The sequence below is a fragment of the Manacus candei genome, unplaced genomic scaffold, assembly GCF_025592945.1.
Source record: "Manacus candei isolate 608988 ecotype Guabito, Panama unplaced genomic scaffold, ASM2559294v1 h1tg000023l, whole genome shotgun sequence".
NCBI classification, from domain to species: Eukaryota; Metazoa; Chordata; class Aves; order Passeriformes; family Pipridae; genus Manacus; species Manacus candei.
In genome coordinates this window covers 8,167,626-8,190,852 of record NW_026138071.1, presented here as the reverse complement: position 1 = coordinate 8,190,852, position 23,227 = coordinate 8,167,626, and the positions used below count along the sequence as shown (strand labels likewise).

General features: G+C 37.1%; 1 protein-coding gene across 2 annotated transcripts in view; it reads left to right on the top strand.

Moving 5' to 3' along the window:
* LOC127471244 (secretory phospholipase A2 receptor-like) overlaps positions 1-23,227 on the top strand; it is a 104,339-nt gene that overhangs the window by 78,877 nt on the left and 2,235 nt on the right. For both annotated transcript variants that reach the window (XM_051787991.1, XM_051787990.1), the window contains 21 exons: positions 768-849; positions 1,426-1,497; positions 2,867-2,990; positions 3,372-3,407; positions 3,655-3,830; positions 4,402-4,466; positions 5,301-5,377; positions 6,468-6,604; positions 7,657-7,762; positions 9,689-9,849; positions 10,262-10,391; positions 12,830-13,062; positions 14,841-15,009; positions 16,187-16,348; positions 17,293-17,415; positions 17,844-18,038; positions 18,395-18,615; positions 19,762-19,936; positions 20,452-20,619; positions 21,832-21,954; positions 22,414-22,581. In XM_051787991.1, the coding sequence (XP_051643951.1) occupies positions 768-849; positions 1,426-1,497; positions 2,867-2,990; positions 3,372-3,407; positions 3,655-3,830; positions 4,402-4,466; positions 5,301-5,377; positions 6,468-6,604; positions 7,657-7,762; positions 9,689-9,849; positions 10,262-10,391; positions 12,830-13,062; positions 14,841-15,009; positions 16,187-16,348; positions 17,293-17,415; positions 17,844-18,038; positions 18,395-18,615; positions 19,762-19,936; positions 20,452-20,619; positions 21,832-21,954; positions 22,414-22,581 (2,903 nt within the window). The remainder of the gene's footprint in view (positions 1-767; positions 850-1,425; positions 1,498-2,866; positions 2,991-3,371; positions 3,408-3,654; positions 3,831-4,401; positions 4,467-5,300; positions 5,378-6,467; positions 6,605-7,656; positions 7,763-9,688; positions 9,850-10,261; positions 10,392-12,829; positions 13,063-14,840; positions 15,010-16,186; positions 16,349-17,292; positions 17,416-17,843; positions 18,039-18,394; positions 18,616-19,761; positions 19,937-20,451; positions 20,620-21,831; positions 21,955-22,413; positions 22,582-23,227) is intronic.

Sequence of the window (23,227 nt, the reverse complement as noted above, 5' to 3'; positions counted from 1 at the left end):
TTAGATTCATAAGCAATAGCAAAGAGTATGGTAAAGGTTCTTACTGCAGATTTGAGTATATACATTGTAAACCCATTTTTTCAGGCAACTTAGTATCTTGGAGCACAGTTGAAATTTTGGATTTAAGTATCCCTTGCTTATGAAAAGTGAAGAAGTGAAATGTAGGAAAAAAGACAGTTCTGACTGGACTGTAATTTCTATTGCCACTCATTTATGCAACCATTGAAATTGGTGGTGTTAGGTGCTTATTTAAGTCTATACCACATTTATGAATGTGCATAATTGAAATAGGTGCCCATGTTTGGTGTGTTTATATCACTGACAAAGCTAAGGGAAATATGATGCCAGTTGTGCTTTGTGAGTAAAAGCTTTTGTGTGATTTGAGGAAGAGTATATTTGAGCTGGTGGTGGGGAGAGAGATGGCCTAAGATGGACAAGAGAAAGAGAAACAAGGCATATAAACACTCTGTGTGTGATTGTGGAAGAAAAGTGTAGAAAAGAGACCTTTACATCAAGTGACAACCGATGAAGTGGTGATTCAACCAACAAAGGAATTATCTGAGTTAGCTAGTTTTCTTCTGTACAGAAGAGGTCCTAGCCCTTATACCTCTTTTCTCTTTGAACTGCTACAACTTGCAGTAGTAAACCTTTGTTTCTGTGATCAACAGCTGGTTGATCATAAGTAATGCCATGACATAGGTCAATCTTTTTATTAAATGTGCTGAACCATATGCTTGGCGTAAGATTTTTGTCTTATTTGTTTACAGCAATGACAGATGGGTATGGATTGGAATGAATAAGAGGAGTCCAGATTCTTTAGGAACCTGGCAGTGGAGTGATGATAAACCCGTAAGTTAACTTTTAACCTGGAAACATGATGTCCTGATTTGTTTCAACTTGGGTTGAATCGAAAGTAAATTGATAAATATGGTAATTAGAATATGGCAAATCCTTCAGTACATTAATAATTCAGAAGAAGATTGTACACTTAAGAGCTATCATCCAGGCAGATTTCCAATTACAAACATATCTTTATAAGGTTAACCTGATTTCTGTCTCCATTATATTAAAATACTTAATATAGCAGTAGTTAATAGAAATATAGTAGTAAACATCTAAGAGCTGGTGGAGAGAACAAGGTGTCTTCTTGGCAGACAGAGGGGAAGGTTTATCAGTTCATCTCCTTGATATGTCAGACTTCTCCAAAAATATCTTCCTCAATGTAATTGTTTTGTTTGCCTGAAATTGTGAGTTCTTCCCTCCACACAATAACAGATATGGAGACTCAAAATTGATCGAGCGACTGCCATTCAACACATATTTTAATAGTAATAAACATAATGGGACCCCAGGTTTGAATGGTTTTCTCTTGGGTTTACCACAGCAAACATTGCTGATTCTTTCATCCTGTCCATCACCATGTAGGTAACTAGTGTTGTTATGCCACTCGAGTATCTGGAAGATGAATATGATACAAGAGACTGTGCTGCATTAAAGGTTAGTTTCAAGATTTTTAATAACAACATGCATATTTTTATTTGGAAGTACTTGCAAAAAATACTTTCTCCAGGCGTATATTGAATTTAGGTTGAGATGTTTTCTTAACATAGTGAAAAAGCTGCTAGTGTTCCCTTTATCAATCTACACCTGTTACTGATTATCCTTATTCAAATAGCTTTTTGTGAACCAAGCACTGTGCTAATGATAACTTTTCATAAGACTTCTTTTGAACCTTTTTAACTACAAAATATTTTAGTAACAATGCTGTTTGCTATTGCATAATGCCATACTATGTATCTCTAGTATATTAAACTCTTAGGGACGTATCATGGCATCTAAAACAAAAAAGCAGAGCCCTACCTGTAACTTTTTAAAATCTAAATTAGTTTTTCTGAACTGCAAATTAAGAAAAAGTTTGAAACCTGAAGTAGGGGAATGCAGTAGCCAGGATAGAGCATGTGTTTGTGTTTATTTTGCCTATTTCCTTGTTTACTGGTGAAATTGACTGTAAGTGCCATGTTGGTTTTTAATTTCAAATATCAGACTTCTGCTTAATCCCTAATTATGTTCTTTGTTACTTAATTTAGTCTTGATGGCATGAGATTTAAAATGGCCTTTAACTTTTCTGAAGCATCACCTGACTTTTTACAATATCATTCCAGTACCATCCCTTTTAATGTAATTAGAACCACCTCTGCTTTTAGGACTTAATAAAGGAAAGGATAATTGCATCCCTTTGCTTCTGTTCTCAGCCATTTCCCTCAGTCTCTTCTGCTGTGTTCATTACCCCAGACTTGAGAAGCTGGTTCAGCACTGAGCTCCTAAAAATTTTAAACTAAGGAGAGCGGTTTGAAGGGAATGCTGTGAATGTAGTAACTTCCCTCTCCTACCTGCTAGTTATAGACATGTTATTTCAGCAGATGATAAGAAATTCTCCTTACTGGAGACATCAGCAAGAGTGAAGTCAGTTCTTTAAGCTTGATTGTAAGAAATAATCTTAAATAAGAAAGATTATTTCTGTGCCAGTTTCAGCAGAAATGAGAATCATTTCAGGGGAACAAGTGGCAATAGATAATTTAATAACAAACATCTATGAGATCCTGTGTGCCACAGAAACCCTAAGAAATAATATTGCTAGAAAAGATTTGTATGTAACTGACCTTAAGCCTTTACCTAATTCCTTCATGTGGGGAGTTACAGTTGAAGTTACAGTTGTATCTGTTTATTTTTTGCAAAATATACTGTGGGACTAACAACACCATAAAATACACTGACTTTGGCAAAGTACTTTTTTAATACAGTGTAATTCTACATTTCAGAGGCCTATGCTGTGCTAACTCTGTTCTCTGTTTCTACTTTTATACAGACCTCCCAGTTTTCACGGAGGTCATTTTGGAGATTTTATTTCCATGAAGGCAGAGACCTGGAATTTTACTTCAGGCCTTTTGATTGTGAAGCTAAACTTGAATGGGTCTGCCAGATAACAAAAGGTAAACTGCAGTTACATCCATTTGTTCATATAAAGAGTTTATTACAACTGAGTTGTCAGTATTGCCCAATAATAGATGTTTCAGGGGATGAAGCTTTCTTGTTGTGGTGGGATACTGGTAGATACACTACTTAGATGCTTGTATTCTGCTTGAGAGATTAAAAAAACCCAGAGATGTTTAAGACAGAGGTATGCAATACTCCATTAAATTTACATCAGCTCATTTTAAACTATTAAACCTGTGTGTGATTTCCTTCTCCTTTTGTTTTTTCCATCATGAATACTGAGAAATATGAGTACTAACCATCCCTTCCGTTATTGGTGGCTGCAGTCTTGGTAGAAGGTGAACTCTAAGTGACTGTTCCTTTTTTCCTTTGGACAGGTAGCACTCCAAAGACACCTGAGTGGTATATACCAGGTAAATGGACTTCTTGTGTATTCTTCCACTATGGTTGTTTATACTCAATATCTTTTATTAGTGTTGTTACATTGCTGCTGCAATACCTGTTTGATATCAGGAAGGGTTATGATGGACAGAATTTGATTCTGAGAGAGTTTAGAATGCAGAGTGTTGACTCTGTCAAACTGAGATTTCTTACTACATTCAGAAAAGGATTAGTTTTTCAGAATTGATTTCTTTCACATGTGATATTTCTTCCGCGTAGATGAAATTGGAATTCATGGAGCCCCACTTATTGTTGATGGAGCAGAGCTGTGGTTTGTACCAGATAAGAATTTGAGCTACCAGGAAGCTATTTTCTACTGTCAAAAAAATGATAGTGATTTAGCCTCAGTGGAGTCTTACCCTAAACTCAGGGCAATACTGTCTCAAATAGAAAAGGTAAGGTGGTGTAATCTCTTTTAACAGTTACTTTACACTGTAGGGAAATTTTCTTGCCAGGTTTTCCGATATAACAAAACGTTAATCCCTAATTTCTTTCTTTTTCCTTTTGGCCTCTCAATTATACTGAAAGGGAAAAGATGAATTAAAAGAGAATTATTTTAATGGCAGCCTTGTAAAAAAACTTTTAAATAGAAAAGTAGACTTAAAAACATGAAAAAAAACGAACCCCTCCAAATGGATAAAAAGCGTCATAACAAGACCACTGTATAACCATCTCATTGTCTGCAAATATTTCATTAACAGTTGTGCCAGTTCTTAATTTTATGCACAGGACAAGACATAGTTTTTCACCTGGTGAGAAGATTTAATTATTAATGCATGATGGTCTGATAGGCTTTGCTGAAAGGGGTTTGTGGTATTCATAGCATGAAAGTACACCCTTCTAAGGAATCTTACAAAAATGTTTCAATACCTCTGTGACTAATTTTGTCATTGCTTTATCTTTAGTAGAGTCTGGAGCTCTGTCTCTGTGGGTTATAAAATGCTGGGGTTTGTTTTTTTTCCACAGTTATCAAACAGTGAACAGAAGTGGTGGCTGAAGTTTATTGATTATGGCTACAGCTATCATTCACCGTATGTAGAACAATTATAAGATGCTTTGTTGCAAACTTGGTGTGCTTTTCAAGAATACAGTTAACTAGAATAGTTGATTCAGAGTAATTTAATAATAACTGAATTAATAATCTATTTCTTTTGCCTCTATCAGAGCCTCTGGATTTTGGTTTTTTTTGGATTTTTAGAGACCTTAGTCTTGTCATGGGAATCCTTGAAATCTGTAGTCCTAGTAGCTAATGTATTCCCTTGATCTTTAAAATGCTTTTATTGGATTTTTAAATCCACTTCTATGTTCTGTTAATACTTGCAGAACTGACAAAACCAAAAAGCCCTGTCTGTTGACTTTGAAAACATGTGAGGAATACCTGAGAACACGGAATAGGAAATTGGTTTAAAACATCACTCTTTCAGTTAAGTCTTGGAGGGCTTTTAGTATAGTCCTGTAGAGTTGAGATGACTCACAGCAAGCCTTGCTTCATGCTCTTCATGGCTGCAGAGAAGATTCACTGGCGTCTTAGAAGGAAAGTCCTTCACTTTCCAAAATATTATAGGAATATACTACTGTGAAAAGAAAACCAGAGTTATTGCCCATTTCCCTCACTTGTCCTGACTATGTGCTCTGATTTCAGCATGGTGATAACTAACCTCACTCTGCACATCTCAACAAAGTTAATTTGAGCATGGTACATACCTACTGAACCTACCATGTATTTATTCCTAGTCTAGTTTTTGTAGGGCATCTAGAAACAGTTACCAGCCCAAATTTCTGTGTGCACTGACTCTGTTGCTATCAGAGTTTCCCCTTGAAGGTCACATTGGATTGGAGATGAACTCTAAAATATTTATATCCAGTTTACAGTTATTTCCACGCTTCCATGATAGATTCCTGAGAGAATGCTGGTATGTTTCTCAAAAGAACTGGTATAGAGGTAAGGCTGTTTTAATTTTTTTACCCCATCTGTCATTACTATATTTACTTTTTTTTTAAAAAGAAGTAATTACCATTCTGCCCAAATTCTTATATTGGATGCAAATGATATTGAATTAGGAGTGAATGGCTTCTTCATGATAATCTGATTGAAAATTGAATCATTTATTACCTCTTCATGGTAGAAGCCATGGGTAATATTTCTTGATGATCAGAGGCAAACCTGAATTCAGATGACAAATTTTGATGACTGATTGTCATTCTTTTTGCAACATACATTAATTAGGTAAAATCTCGATTTGGTGGCTACCTTTCTATGTTTATGCTAAGTATCCTGAGCTCTGGAATTTAAGTCTGAGAGTTGTGTTAGTTAAAGCAGGTTTGACTGCATGCTTGCAACCATATATACATCTGGAGGTGCAAATTTCATTAAGTAGTGGAGTCATACTGTAAGAGCTATACAAATTAATGGAGAAACCAGCTGGTGGTACTTGAAGCTTATTTCCTTTTCCTTTATAACCTCTGGAGAAGATACTCCTCCTGTCTACTACCATTTTGACTTTAAATCACATTTTTCCCAACGTTCACATATATGCTGCTGAACTGTTTTCATCTCTATTAACCAAAAATTGCTCTTGAATAGGAAGTCAGTCCAGTTACTGTAGAAGTCATGTAAAGCAGTGCAGGCTTGATGCTCTCTATGTAGATGCTAAAGGATTCCTTTTGGCTTTAATGACATTTAGGTCACACCCTCTATACCAGAATATGAGATTAGTCCTCATATACAAAATCTTTTTTCATTATTTTTCTGTTTTCAAGTTTTCTCTGCTTATGTGAAGTGTTACTACTGGAAATAAGGGTCAGACTCTGGTTTTTTAGGAATTTTATATTACTGTCCAGTATAAATCATTTACCTTTGCCTTTTTCTCTACTGTTATTTTTAGTGCTTTAGATTACATAGTAGTTCACTGTGGTTGCACTGAAAAGGACTTCCCTTCAGATTGGTCTTTGTCATGTCATAAAGTATGGATGGGAATTGGAGTGTGATGTGTCATTACCGTAACTGCTTTTTAAAACTTCTATGTCTGCAGACTACCCAGTGAACTGTAACGTGAAACTACCCTTCATCTGTGAAAAAAATAATGCCTCCTTACTAGAGAAACATGATCCCAGTTACCGCCCAGTCAGAGGAGGTTGCCCTAAAGGCTGGCATCAGTTCCGGAATAAGGTACAGTGATAATCCAGATTCATCACCCTTACCTGTTTTTCGTTTCCGGTTAGATGGAATGCTCTTGTGAAAGAAATGAGGAGGTAGCCCCTGTGTTGAGGAATGAAGTAGGCTTTTGAAAACTCTGAAACCTATGTGTAGTGATTAAAATAATCTCCCTCACTTCTCTCTTATTCAGGATTGCTGGTTTCTTAATTTAAAAGCATTCATTTTCGGCTTTTTTTGCTTTCCCATCACCACATGTTTAGGTCCAAGAACATTTATTGTGTTGTGTTGTCTAATCTTGAGCTCTGCTTGAATGAAGAGAAGGATTAGAAAAGGGAGAGGATGAGGTTTCTGTGGCAGAAGCATCTTGATTCTCTTGCTGAGTAATCGTAGGCAGGCGGCAAGCTGGCGGACAGTTTCCTAACTTGCCTTAAGGACTTAACTCACTTAAGAATTTGAAGCAGCTTTTAAGAATTAACCAACAGATCAGAAGCCATAATATAGTCTGTTTCAGTAGTATGTTTTAGGCAGTCATCTAAAGTCTTAGTCTTAGTGAGACTCATTCCTGTTGTTTGGTCCACCATTATTCTGCATATGTCCATCAGATCTGCACATTATGTGGTGCTAAGGTTTGCAAATTTACTTCATGTCATTGCATAATAACGCTTTTGAGTTCCCATGTAGTTTTCCCCAAAACATAATTACAATACAAGGCATTACAATACAGGTTCCTGTCCCAACACTAAACGACTGTAGAGTTCATGTGTTCTCTTTCCTAAAGCAGTACATGATTCTGATGTAGCCAATAAAAATTATTGAATTCTAATCCTCAGTGAATGAGGAGTTAGTCAATGGGATCATTTTATATTTAGCTATCCTGCTGAATCTAATAAATGCTTGCAGCTAGTATCAAGTTCCTTGCTTCCTGCAAAAAAATAATTATATGTTGTTGCAGGAAATGAGAAGTGGGTTTTTAAAAAGGGTTGGTTTAAGAACCTTTTCATATTGAGTTAATTTTTAAGCAGACTGGTAGGATGAAAATCAGTTTCATTATGTTTGTTTTGCAGTGTTTCCAGAAGATGAACCCTGAATATTTAACATTTAATGCAGCTAATGAAAAGTGTGTAACTTTTGGAGGCTCTCTTCCATCTATCTCAGATCAAACTGAGCAAGGTACGATGGTGAACTGGGGGCACTTTTAATATGCAGCTTCACTTCTAAATTCAGAATAGTTCTGCTTAAGAACTTGAACATGAAATCATTTGGTTATCTACAGGCATACTGGGAACATTCTAAAAATCCAGGACCAGTTAAAAATGTGTGGTCTGTTGTTTGCATCACTGGAAACATAACATGGAAATGCAGTCTGCAGATGTTTGAGCCAGGTTGAAGAGCAGCTTCTCTATATGATCTTGACTTGCTATAACAAGAAAAAAAATTGTAAAACTGTGCATTAAGAGTTGAATATAGACGGGTCATCACTGAATGAAGAATTCCCATGTTTTGCTTTGCAAGTTAAAACATAATTGAGACTTTGCTTCTGTGAAAACTACCTTGGGAGCTGCTTCCAAGTCAAGCTCAGCTGTCTGTGCTGGAACAAGGTGGCAAACACAATGCCTGCTGGACCACATAGGACCCTCTGTGTCTGTGCGTGCCACGCAGCTTAATATGGCAGTGTGTCCAAACTGACCACCTGCAGGCTCTCCAGGGTGGTCCATCCATGGGAGGATGGAAGGCAGGAGGACTGCAAAACACAGAACTGTTCCACCTCTCTGCTGTCTTGCCAGCTAGAGTCAATGAGGGGAATGCAGTGAGAAAGAAATGGGTACACATTGGCTGCACATAATGTTCAGCAATAAATCACTGAATGATACAGCTGAATTTGCAACTATATTCTTGTGGGTAACTAAGAGTTCTCTGGGGGTATAGCTGAAGTAGCTCGGTTGAATTCTGCAATGTCCACAGGACATATTTTCTTTATAAGCCAATAACCTCTTGCCAAACAAAATACCATTAGTAGACTAGAGAGGTCACTAGTGTACCTGCAGGCAGCAACTGAATGGTAATTTTTTTTAACTTCTGCTTTTGGGGAGGAATAGGGTCATATACAGGAACATACATGTCTGAGGCCTGCATGTTTTTGGATGCTTTTAAGATTGCAAAACTATAGCCATTCTGCAATGTTACATAGCAGGATCTTCTGTGTGATTTGGTGCATATGAAAGTGCTTGTTATTGTTTCTTGTTTGTTTTTCTTTCCCCCTTGTAGTGGAGGTCACCTATATGGAAAGAAGACACAGTCTTTTAAAGAAGTATGTCTCTTTCTGTAGGCTGCCTCTACGCTTCCCAGTGGCATTAGGTCGCTGACATAATCAGCACAGCCAGGCATTAGCTCTGACATAGTCTGGCATGTGGCCAATGGTTAAAACATGTCAGCAGTAGCTAATTACATAGCTTCAGTTTGTCTTCCTAATCTAGTCAAGATTAGTGAATGCCTTTGGTGCCTGCTGGGTTACCAAAGCCCATTGTTTCTTGCCAGAATGCTCATTAAGAGGGATCTGATTTAAGGTTTGCCTAGCTGAATTTTTTCCAACTAAACCTGACTTCTTTTGTCTTGTCCTGCTTTCTGTGATGGTGGGGTGGAAAAACTCTGCCAGAATCTTAAAACTGTTCTGATTTATAGTATATGGAGAGAAAGATGGGAGATAAGACTTCATCAATTCAGAGAGGGCAGGAGGGAGCTCTTCTATTATGTCTGTAGGGAGACAGTAGAAGATCTTGCAGACTTGCGGAAATGCAGCTTTTGAAATTTAGATGTAAGTGCAAGAATACAAAGTAGTGGGCAGAGAAACAGGTTAAATCTGCTTCTCAGCTCAGAAATTGAAGGACAAATGCCAGTAGCCTGCTCCTTGCAGATAAAATCAGTATGAAAGGTGTTACCATATGGAAGTAAGGGATGGTAAGCATTTGGCAATCATGAAGGGTTGGGAAAATTAATACGAGCAGGTGTTGCATTATCTTACTTATGTGAACTGTTTTTTCAGATGTTTGCTGTTGTTTTCTGAACCACAATATGTACATTTACTGTTCTGCCCAACAGATTATATAACATCCTTGCTTCCTGGTATGCCAAAAGATATTTGGATTGGTTTACAGTTTCTGTTCAGCACAAGAGAAAACAAATGGATAGATGAGAGCAGACTGATGTATAGTAATTTTCACCCACTCCTGACTGGAAGATTAAGGAAAATTCCACTGGATGTAAGTTCTGGCTTTTGACTTCTCTTGCCTATTGAGAACTGTATCCAAAAAAAAAAAAGGCATTGGAATTGTATACTTAAAAAAAATCAACAAAACCCAACCCAAAAAAACATGTAACAGGCAAAATCCCCTAGTTAGTCATTTTAATTGGCCAACAAGATGACTGACAGTAATGGAGTTCTGTTTACCTTTATTTGGATGACAACTTCTGAAGTGTATTTAACTTAGGAAATCTTTCTAAGTCCAGGCACCTGGTAGTGTTTGTAAAACAGGTAAGCTGTATTGCACCACTCCTTTGAAACTTCTTAAACAAGTTCAGACAGCTGGGGTTCTCCTAACCTCATGTTACTTCATCTCTACACAAGTATGTTTATGCCTTATTTAGACTGATAAGGGTATTTCTCTCTCTCAGCTTTTTGATGAAGAATTTAACAATCAGTGCGGTGTAATCCTCAATGATCCCAAATCACAGTATGCTGGAACATGGAATTTCACTGCTTGTGCTGACAGGCACTTCTTGGGTATATGCCAACGTCCTATAGGTAAGTCTGAAGAGTCAAAATAAATTACAACCAGAGTTTTCACTTAAAGTGCATGTGCCAGGAGACTTTTTAATGCATGTAAATTATTTCACTTGAAGAGCAAGATTCTTGTAGAGACTGAGCAGATAAATTTAGGAAAAGCAGAGTGTGGAGGATGATCTGGAACCTATTTTGTCAGACATTCAGAATTTTCCCTATGGTTTTTTATAGCCCAGTTCAGATGGAATCTGTTTTCCTGAGAGACTGTGGTTTCAGGGGAATCGTACTTCAGCAGATGGGTATAGAGGTGATGTACATCAAGGGGTGGAACAAGGGACTCCGTTTTCCTTTTCAGAACTGGGGAAGTGAGAAGCCCTGGGAAGGAATCTCACAATATTTCTATCTTCCTTAAACATATCCTATGTTTCTTAGTACTTTCAGAATATAAAGTATCACAGACTCTTAAAGTTGAAATTGGTCTCTCCAGAGCAAACTTGAGGGCTTACATGGAGAGTGATGATTTGGAGTGATGCAGCTTTCCCTAGCTTCATACAGATCCATTGGTGTGAGTAGGATTTCTTAATCTGAACTAAAAATAATATTCAGATGTACCCACGTGGGTTGGCCAATGCCAACTACTGGAATAAGATCAAACACATTTAGTTATTATATGCATTTAATTACTGCTATGGGCTAATGTTCAGCACACCCACTTCTGAGTAAGTTCCTTTATATAAATAATCCTTTTAAGTAAAGAGCATGCTATCTTCTAAAAAAAAGAAAAAAACAAACCAAAAAAAACCCTAGGTGTATAAAACACCCAAGAATATGCCCACCTTCATTCTCAAATACGCAGAGATTTCCACCTCCCACCCCTCCACCTCCATTTAACATATAAAATCTTCTTTACTTCAGTGCCAAATACTTCAGAAATTTCAGATATTGAGATTAGAAGTCTGGATGGAAGAGATGTAAAAATTTGAAAAGGAGATTTTTATGAATAGGGGGTTGACAGTGTATCTGTTTATATCAATATCTTATTAGTCTGGGATGACTAAATACTAAGTGCTTCTTTACCATAGCTGTAGAAGATGTAATGAGAAAGGTTTTTAGACTGACAGAATGTGTCCTGTATTGTCTGGTCTTATATCATCATTGTGTTAGGGATCTAAGGATAACTTGGGTTGGAAGGGACCTCAGCAGGTTGCAGCAACAGTTGTGAGAGAGTCCAGGTTGCCTAGGGCTTTATCCTAGGGAAAAGAACAATTCATGTTTATTGGAAATCTTAGCATGATTGTGATTTGCAGAATTTTTTGAGACTGTAATCACCAGCAATAATTTTTTCAGAAATGAACATTTTACTTACTACCTTGTTTCCAATTTGGCACCCTTTGATGAGTGATGGCACCCTGGGTTCCATGGTTATCTTCTGTAGCTGTTTACTAAATGAAAGCATTTGGCAACAGACACAAACCACTTGAAACAATCTGTTTCAGCCTTGTCACTCTTCTGCTCTATTGAAACCTGTAAATATCAAATAATTATTGTGTTTCTATCATCTTATGGTTTGGAAAATGGCCCTGTCAGCCTATCAATCAACATTTATATCCTGTTATTTATGAAGTGATTCTCCTTCCTCCCTCATGAGCCTTTTCCTGCTTGAGATATTTTAAATATTAGGGGTTTCTGCCTTTTGGAGAGCAAATTTGGTTTTGGTTGTGTATAAAATTTTTGGGGTTACCATTTGTATGCTTTAACTTACCATCCACGGGAATATTTGTATCTTTTATTAACTCCAGTTGTCATGCATTGCTGAACTGTGTGCTGTCAGGTATGATGCTGATAACTGTGATAACACTCAGTGCTTGGAGCACAAGTAGTGAATTGTATGCCTCCCTATGCAAGGTGGATTTTCTGCAATTAGTTAAGCACACGTGGAGGCAAAATCAGTTCTCACTATACTCATGGATGGCAGTAAGGAATTCTGGGACTGTGTGGTACCAGTATCTGCATAGACAAGTTTTGGGGTCCATTAGATTTGCATAAGCCACAGGGTCCACAGAGATAAACGAGTCAAGTTTAGCTGTTGCTGTGTTACAGCAGAGAGCAGTCGCCTTCTCCTATTTGTGTATAATTAAAGTTGTATAATATGATTTTAATTCAATATATTATTTAGCAGTTAGTTAAAACTGTCAGATATAAATATATGTGAACCAAATTTGAGAAAAAAGATACTTTAAACTACATTGAATGAAAATAATACTTATTTTTAAATATGTAATTTTCTGTCTAAAGTGTCAAAGATACTTTGCTTCTAACTATAATTATAGCATAATCTACTGTCTAAGATTTTTTTTCCAGGTGTTATTCAGAAAGATTTTTCTGATTGTTACAGAGACATTGGGAGTTAAATATGTATTACAGTGTTTAACTACCTAATTACTGGATTTCTCTTTTAGGTATAGGAACTTCTGATAACCAGACAGAGCAAGTCATTAATGAAACATTGAGCTATCAAGATGTTCAATACATGGTAATTCTGAAGAATTTGTCCTGGAATGATGCAGTGGCTGCATGCATAAATAACAAGATGCAGCTGGTTAGCATCACAGATCAGTTCCAGCAGGCTTTTCTTGCTGTTCAGGCGGCCCTTCACAATTACCCACTCTGGATCGGACTCTTCAGCAGAGATGTAAGTTTTGGTTTTCCCTCAGACTATGGCTTAAGGTAATTTTGAGACTTGTGTGAAACAGAACCTGAGTTAAAGAAATGCAGTGAAAAATTAGTTTCTAGGGTAACTGTTTTCATTTAGGGATAAGCATCTGGAGTGTCTCAAAATTAATGTTTTAAACCCTCAGTTCTCCAAGTTACATAGTTCTTGAATTCCACTGGATGAATTGATGATAATGATGATGAGAAAATTCTTTTAAAGGACTACTGATGTAGGGATATATTGTAGGGTGGCAGCAACATAGGTTGCTGAATCATCTTTGTCTCTTTTGTAAACAAACAAGTAATTAGTGTTGCCATTTAATATCATTGCCACTGTTTACAGTACCTCTCTAGAAAGATGACCCAAAATCTGTTTTGGAAGGGAGAAACTAGAAGTGGCAAATAAAATCCAAAGTGAATCATTGAACACTTCTGGAGATACATTTCTGAAGCTTAATGTAGATTCTGTTGTTACTTCATGATATTTGTGTCTGTGTTTTAAGTTTGAGGGAGACATCCCTGAAGACAGGTCAGTGGGTTTTTCTTTTTCCTTCTGTTTGTTCTGTCAAAAGAATTTGAAAAAATACAGGAGGTGCTGTTTTCTGCTCTTATTAGCTGGAGGACCTCTTGAAAATCTTTATTGTGGATTAAGAGCTGTCTCAAGTGTTAATGAAATGCTTTGGGCTTGCTTGCAGGGTTTGTCTTTTCGTCAAGCACATGAGTCTGGAGATAATTGCAAGAAAAAAGTTAGAATTTTTTTAGAAGTGACTTATACAGAGTTTGGTGGTGTTCACTCAGCGTCTGTGGTGTTATGTTTTTCCAATGTCCATAATGGACTACTGAGTACTCTAGCAAAGTAGGGGGAAAACATAAAAATTTGAGTGTGTACTTTATGGAGAGTATTTTTAAATTTTTAAAGGAAACAACCATTTAATCTTTGTGAAGAGGCGGAAACTAGACAACCTACTTTCCCTCCTCTTTTGATTTTTTCATCTGTAAGTGTAGATCAAATGATTCATTTTGGGGCATACAGTACAGGCATGCACTGACTTTTCGCTATTGCAACACTTCATTATTTGGGCACAATTAAAAAAATCACATGAAAGGACATTATAATGAAACTGGTCAACAGAAGTTGTTACTCCGGTGCTGGAATCATAGACACAAAAGAAAGATACAAGATAAGTTAAATAACAAAGCAACAGGGGGATTTCCAGAAGATGACTTTCAAATGTAAGATTTTTAAAGGATGACATGCTGCTTGTATGTGGTTTTTTTTCTTATTCCTCTTACATCCTCCAGGGCAGGAACGCAGCATCTGATGCATTAAATAAATTAAGTATTTAATAGATTACTTTCAGCTCAGTATGGAGTAACTGAGACAGGACCTTATTCTCAGTTATTACCAGTTTTCCAAGACCAGGTAATTATATCCACCATTGATTTGTAGATGGCAAATGATGCAATTTGGACATCTCAGTGCTAGGCCTTCTTCCATAAACACAGTGGTTACACATCACCACTGGATAATTTGCCATCCACTTCAGCTAATTCACATATTTTGAACTGCAAAACTTAAAATAATGAAACTTGTTACATTGTGAGTAGCAGATCAGATCATGAGGGCAATGGAACCACTTATAGTTCTCACCAGAGACACTGTAAATGTTTAGCCAGTGTAAATATATTATCATGTCATTTTCTGTACCTCATATTTTTTACTATGTAAGCTCATCCCTGTTACTTAAACACTGCTAGGGTGGAAAGCATTATGGCTGGCTGGATGGGAAACATGTTAGTTTTAGTCGCTGGTCTGAAGATGATGAAGAAACAAACGAAGAATGTGTGTTTTTGGATACTGATGGCTTCTGGAAAAGTTCTGACTGTTCCTCTGAAAATCGAGGTGCTATTTGCTACGCATCAGAAAGTATGTATACTAGCAAAATATTTATAAAGCTGAGTTTTGTTTTATTGTGAAACATATTTGATGATTCCAGCTCATAACTTCAAAATTACAACTTTTTAAAAATTACAGTTTGTCAGGCTGATTTGCATGCCAGGAAAAAAAGAAATCAGCTTCAAAAGGGGGGGTGTGCAACTGTTGGTCTTAATCCACTTGTTCCTTAGAAATAAATTCAACATGGATACATTAGGTCAAACTGCCCTTTTTGTCAACTGATTGTACCTTTGCACTGCTTCCCTAAGATTGTTGCATACTAATCTCTCCCACTTGCATGTAGAGGAAGATTCAGCTACCTCTGTACTATTTACATCTTAATATTGGGACCTCCTGTAATTCAGACATGGAAGTCTGTACAGGGAAGAGGGTGCATGAATATATGGAGAATAAAGCTAGGAGATAGACACTGAATTGAAAGGTGTAAATTAAAGTTATCTGCAGTTCACAAAACCCATCTAAATACCTACTAATTATAACAAGAAAGATAGGGATATAGCAGGACATGTTTTTTTTTATTTTCAGGAGAGTGCTTGCTAGTTATGTATCCTTCAGAAAACAATCATTCTGAGAGATCATCACAGATACCTTCCCTATGTGACCATTATAATTAGGGGGGTTTTGGTTTTTTCTGTGAAGGGACAGAGCTAAGCCATTGTACATCCTGAGTCAGAGTCAAGTGTGGCATTACGACATGGTTAAATGTTTTTTTCTTGCAGTCTAGGCAACTGCAGGAAGAGTTCTTCTTACTCCTCAAGTGTTAGCTAAAGCCAGAGAACTAAGATGTGTTGCTAGCTATGAAGTAGATTATTTGTTATGGTGATCTGCCTTGCAAAAGAGGCAGTAAGAGCTTTTAGTTATTGACCCACACTTAGCACTTTTATGTACGAATTTTATTCTTAAACCTATTTAACATAATAATTTTGAAAATTTGTAAGCAACTGTATTCTTTAGTAGAGCTGGTTTTGCTGCTTTAAAAAAATCGTCATCATGAGGAAACTGAAAGCAACAATGCGTCACACATTTAGAGGATGGCACTTAATTTGTCTTACATGTTTTTAAATAGTACCTGAAATTGGTTTGTGGTGTCAGATTAGGTGGTGTTAATAGTAAGTCATGTTCTGAATGTCATCTTTTCTTTCTTCAGAGAAGACTGAAAAAGAACAAGTTACAGAAGTGAAGTGCCCACATAAGATTAAAAATACACCCTGGATATCATTTAGAAACAATTGTTACACTTTTATGATAACAAAAAATAGATGGAGAGAACTGAAGTCTCAAGAAGCTCATCATTTATGCAGGAAAATGAGTAAGTACTTTGTCATATTGCAGGTATTTATGGATTTAGCTTGAGGGAGATGAGTTTTAGACCTGAGTCACTGTCTTGAAATGACAGACAGCAAAGTGAGAGTTGAGAAAGGTTCTGGCATTTGGAAATATGCATGTGTTGGACTCCTTGATGCTGTTTGCTTTTGCACTGCTCTGATAAAAAGTGCCAGAGCATGGGTAGGAGAGTTGGAGAGGAAGAGAGATGGCTAGGAACTACTGAACTCTGAGATCTCTGAAAAATTGGAAGGCTTGTTTTTGTGTTTGGTTGGTTTGGTTTTTTTCTCTATAATATACCAATTTCAAATAGGTTGCCTAATTGTTATCCTCTTGGCAACATTCTGGCTTTACAGTCACATTTAGTTCATGGTTTCCCTCCGTTTTGTGGAACACTTAGGTGAACAAAGTAAATAGACTGAGAATAGTCCAATTCAGAAAAGCACATAGACTTTTTCTGTTCATCCTAAATAAAGTGTAAGCTTAGGAACAACGTCCCTCTTATATTAAATCTTCAGACGTGCATCTTTCCAAAAATTAGTTTTATTTTTTGTGAATTGATTTCAATTCAGTCTTAATACTGTTTGTCTGCTAGCGAAGTTCATGCAAATCATGAAAGATTGCTGATATTTTTATGTTCTGTACAGAAAATTTTTACTACGGTCACTGCATATGCTGAGTTGGAAGTGACAGTAGGACCCAGAGATATCTCTGGAGCTGATACATTTCACTTATCCACAAAATCAGGGGAAGCACTGTTGATAATACATTTGAAAATTTTTTTTGCACTATTCACTTATGTTATAAAGATCTGACCTTTGCACACTATTGAGCTATCTGTAATAATTACTAACAGTAATAGAAAAGAATACATACTTTGAAACTGAAATGTGAATTTGTAAGAAAGTAACGTAAAAAAATTTTCAACAGACCCAGAATCATTTGTTCTGAGTGTTCGAGATGAAGAAGAGAATAACTTTGTTACTGAGCAGCTTCATTCATTCAGCGGTCTGGCTCTGTGGGTCTGGCTGGGTGTGATTTATGATGACAGTGGTAAGATTTAAGGGGTTTCTTTTTCTTAATAACTAGATTGGAGACAAAGTTTTCAGCATTAAGTGCATGGGTTTTGCATGTTTTAGTTTATAACTGAAGTCAAACTGAATGCAAACCTATAATGCTTTATATTTTTAATTATCTTCTAGAAAGAAATAATTGGACATGCTCTCTGTTTCAGTGATAATTAGATCCAATATGTTCTTTAGTCCAGATTTGATTTCCCTGTAAAGCAGGACTTAAAATGGCCAGGATGAGTGATGCTAACCTATTTAGCATTAGATATGGAACTGATTTAGAGTAACTTCCAGTATCCCAGCATTTTTTTCCAAAGTGAATATCTGTTAATGTCTTTAATATATTCAGAGTTAAATGGTATTTGTAGACATAATGCCAGTGTTTTAATAAATATGCAATGTTTTCCACAGATAAAGTTCTCAAGTGGTATGATGAAACTCATCTGACTTACAATAACTGGAGGCTGGGAAGACCTATCATAAAGAAGAACAGTTTTTTTGCTGGTGTAAACCTTGATGGATTTTGGGATATTTATAATTATTCTCAAAGTTGGCATGCCAATCACTATAACATGTACAGTATTCTTGCCTGTAAAATCGAAATGGGTAAGTAGCATTGGAGTGTTGGATGAGGGTCATAATTTAAATCCTGGTTCCTGCTATATAAGACCTTGGTTTTGCTCCTAGTGAAACACATGGCACAGCTGTCATGGGCAACTGGGGGTCATGTGGTCATTCTGTTCATCACTGCTGTAATACTCTGATCAGGAGGAATGTGTTTGCTGTGCTCGTCTGGCAACTACTCAGTGTTCAAAGTAGCAAAAGTGAACTTACTTGATATTGCCTTGTACTGAACACTTTAATGCTTGAGTTACATTGATATAGATGAATTTTAATGCTTTCTGTATCTTCCTAATAACACGAACAAATGCACCTTGTTGTCTTCTTATTCTTTGAAACAGGACCCCAGCAGCACAAACCTCCATTGCCCGAGTCTATTCCACATGGAAACAGAACATACAGGATCCTTCAGAAAAAATTAACGTGGTATGAGGCATTGAGAGCATGCAAACAAAATAAGAGTGATTTAGCAAGTGTACACAGTGAATCACAACAGTTATTTCTAGAAGATATTGTCAAACAGGACGGTTATCCTCTGTGGCTTGGATTGTCAGTTCATGATGTAAGTAAATACTGTTGGTGACGTCTGTAACAGAACCTGTAAATAATATTTTTGACAAGATATGAAATATTTTCTGATGCTTCTTTGCAGATTCTAGATTCTCTCTTTCATGCAGTGCACTGCCTCCTTTTTCAACCCTGTGTAATTTAAGTTAATATTAAATGTTAGTGAATGTAGCCACACTGAGATATTTCTTCCAAATCCTTGACGCTTTAAAATAATACAGTGGTCCCACGTCATTCCTTGCAGCACAAGGATGTGTGATTTGCAGTACTACCTTTAGAGGCTTCAGACTTTATGGTGCTCTGTAGAATCAGATTACATCAGCGAATACAGAGAGACAAGGCTGTGTGGAACTTGCTTAGTCCAGGTCAGGACTGGCTCTCCAAAGCAGTTCAGGACCTGGCTCTTGAGCAGGTTATGTGTCCCTTCTCCCAGGAGGCTTAGCAAGAGGCAGTTGCAGATCTTTTTCCTCCTCTGACTGCTTTACTGTGGACCCAAAAGCCTGTGGTGCTGACCCTACTCCCCTCACTAATTGCCAGACGTGGCCATAGTTAGTTGGCAGGAATACCCCTCTGCAGAGGTGTGTGATTTCTGCGTGCACCTCTTCTACCTCTGGTGTCCTGTGACCTGAACAGCTCCCTCCACAACTGACTCCTCACTGTCACGGGTTTCCAGGAATGTATCTGAAGTAGGAGCTAGTACTGAAAACCATTCCTCAGCTGCCCAGCTTTATTCACTGAGGTCATCTCGACAGTTTGACAGTTTGCAACATATCCAGTAAACGTTCATAGCAGGGAAGGCAGACTGTTTAAATGAAACAGCGGGATGGAATTAAGTGACATGTTCTCCTTAGAATAAAACAGACACATTGCAGGTTTAAACTTGCAAACATGCTGTACTTTCTCATTTCCCACAAATAATCAGGATTTCTGTGTTAAGAATTGATTGGAAAATGCAAACTATGTTGTACATTTATTTACTATAGATTTAGATGAGATCCCCTCACTTTAATTTACCCCCATACAAGGGACAAATATTGCTACATGGCTTAACTCATGACTGATAAGATTTAAACCACAACCGTATGTGGTTTAAAAGTTGTGGTCTTTTCTTTAATAAGTTGTGGATTTTTTCTTTAATTAGGGAAGTAAAGCTAATTTTGAATGGTCAGATGGAAGTGACTTCGACTACTATCCTTGGGAATTAGAAAACTCAAATACTACTGAGAATTGTGTTCTGTTGGATACTAAAGGAGCTTGGAACCGGACAAAATGTACAAATGTTGCTGAAGGTGCCATTTGTTATAGCCCTCCAAACAGTAAGTGTTATTAAGGTTTTGTGTAGTTGTCTTTTGTCTCTATATGTTGTATTCAGAAGTAGAAATGAAGGTTGAAATACTACATATGATTCCCTCTTTTAAGAAGAGTTTTCTGTCAGGGATGATAAAACACTTTTTAGTACTTCAGGGAGATTAATTCTCTCCATTCCAGTGGTGAAAACCTAAAACAAACCTGGTTAGTTTTTAATCACCTGTGATATGAATATGAAATGTATGTATCTTTTCTGAACCCAAGTACTTATCAAATATGTACAACAAACTTCAAAACCCACTAAAAAACAAGAAAAAATTTTTCCCAAGCCTTTGGGATTTTGTCTTACGCTCCTTTTCAAGCAAATTTATCTGTGACACATGAAGAAGGAATGTAAGCTAATTGAATAGTGGTTCTTGGTAGGAGTAGTAGTCCTTGTTAGTACTTACTGTCCTGTTACTCCAGCGAGACTGCGCGCAAACGGCTGCAGCAGAAATAACATCAAGTTTCTTTGTCTTTGCAGAGAGGCAATTCCAGCCAGAGCAAGCGAGCAGAGCCTCAGGATGCCCGCAGAGCAGTGGTGCCCTACAGTGGGTACAGTACAAGGATCACTGTTACGCCTTTGACATGGCATTCTACAATTTTTCAGTATATAATATGGAAGAGGCTAAGAAAGTCTGCCAGAAGCTGAGTATGTTTAGATTCTTTATCACATTACAACTTGTAATTAGTCCACTATTTGAGAAGAAATAAAACCCAACAACCAAAAAACCTATGCTGATTATACTTCAACTTTGCCATTTTTATTCTTCTTTAGTTTAGGAAAAGCAATAGCAAACTTTATCTTTGAATATCTGATGAAAATTCTTCATAAAATGCTGCATTGTGCTGACAGATTCTTTGGCACACAGGTATCTGCAAGTAAAATTCAGGTAGCAAGTTGCAGAAGATCATAAATTTAAGTCTTACAGTTTGGAGGAAAACACTTTGTCTGTATACAGTGTTAGTGCTGTTGGTAGTGCTTTCTTGTTATATATCTTCGCAGTAGAGAGCCTGCTAACTTTTCAGATGGTTCAAAGCATGTACTTTATAGATATTAAGGCACATAATATCACTAAAAAACAATTTTTAGTCAAATTAAAGGATTTTATCTCTTCTTTGCTGAGCTGCATGGGCAATTGTATTGCAGAGGTGCCATTAAGCAGTTTCATTTACAGAAGTTTTAATCACCTTAACTGAGAGGTTAGTGACTATCATAACTTTCTTTTATGGAATTACAGTGTGAAGTTGAACTCACTATTTAGGATGAAAAAGAACCAGTCCTGGATAGTTTTCTGTTGAGTCCGACTTGGTCTGATAGTTGAAAGTGAACTTTCTCTAAATTAAGCTTCTGGCATGTAAAGAATGGGTACTCTCTGAGCATGTCTATAGTATACTCTTTCCTCCCTCTTAGTCCTTAATTACTGTAACACGGTATATAAGAACCTGAGACACAATGAGAGCATTAATTTAGAAATTAACTTGACTCAGCAAAATGCTGAACTTTTGTTCAAGTATATTTTTGAAAAGGGCTTATTACTTGGACAAGGCTAGTAATTTTCAGTGGGCATATCTTTTGATACCTTCCATGTATGTAGTCTGCAACTGCTGTAAGTTTACTCCCATTTTATTTTTTTATAACCTACTAGAATAATCAGTCATCTGAAGCCATTTTTTATAACATGCTGTATTTTAGGAGATGAGAGGTTCATGTCTTTATTCTGAAGGTTACTTCAAGCTTATATTAAAAGCCCAGATCAGCAGATCTTTTCCCACAGTAATTATTCCCACAGAAAACTCAATGTACAAGCACCATGAAAAATCTTTTAAGTTGCAATTCTGACTGGTTTCCTCTGCCACTTAGGTCCTTCAGCCACCCTTCTGACTATAGTTGATGCTGAGGAAAATGCATTTGTGAGCAAACACGTAAAGGAACATGATCTCATCACCAAGAATGTATGGCTTGGCCTGGCTCAGAGCTCTAAGGGTAAGAAGTAGCAACTATGTGTGAGCATTAATGTTTCACGTGGTAAATGAAAATGCATAAATCCTCAACTAAGAATAGTTTCATAGTGTTGGTAGCCTACAGTAACTTCTGCTTGAGGTTGGAATCCCTTATTTAGCATTATAAAGCCCTTTGGACTTCATTGTAGTAAAATCTCTTCTTATTGCACACCTAGGGTAATCAGGAGTCACTGAAAATCATTTTTCCCAATGCTGCTTTTGGTGCCTAATGGTTAAGCTGCGAATGCATCAATTGCTAAAGGCCCAGAGAAGAGGTGTGGCTGAAAGTTACATGTTCATGTTTACTGCTTTTAATATATGAGATGCATAGTCAGCCCTGTTGCTTTTAGCAATGTAAAGAAATCAACAGATTGTGAATGACACTGTGTAGCATTACAGCATGTTTTGGTGATCTAAACTAAGCAATGTTTTTTCCCAACAGGTCAGTCCCTGAACTGGCTGGATGGCTCATCAGTTAATTATGTCAACTGGGAGAATAAAACTGCAGAAGCCAATGAAAAATGCAGTGTTATCATGTCCAGAACTGGCATGTGGTCCAAAGTTGACTGCAGTCGTAGTCAAAGCAGAGTGGTTTGCAAAGCTCCTTTAGGTACAGAGGCGTTACCTTTAGTGGAGACTTAATTTTGTAGAGGCTGTTTTCAGGGTTTTCTGGTTAGTTGGGTAAAGTCTGTGTTGAAATAACTGAAGTGCAATTCACAAAAGAACCCATCAAGTACCTCTGCCTAAGCAAGAGCCTTCTGTTGTTGTTTAGCCATAAAATTGCATTCAGAGACAAATTGTCTAGGAATTTACTTCTCCTGGCTCCCACTGTCCACTCAGTGGGTGAGGGAGAGAACTGAAATGTCCACTTAAAAGTGAGCATAGAGTAGTTGCTGTTGCTTCTTACCACAGTGTATCTGTCATGGGTGAGTCTGTATAGGTGGAATCAGAGTTCTGCTTGTAAGAGATGCTGAGTAAGCAGGTACTGTAGATTGTGTTTTCAGTCTTGAGGAGGCTTCTGGAAAGAAGCTCCAGAAAAAGGCTCAGGCTGCTTGTTACTTCCTCATGCTCTGCTTTGTACAGGAAAGAAAGCAATTACCTAAGCATTAAGCAAGCAAGTTCCTGAGAAGCAGTGAAATCTTTCTGATTTTGTTTACATTTTCACTGAGGTGGAAATGCAGGAATAGATTTGACTTCATGCTGCTAAGGAAGACCTCAGTAAGATCTTTTCAGTCTGAAAGAGGTATAATTATGTC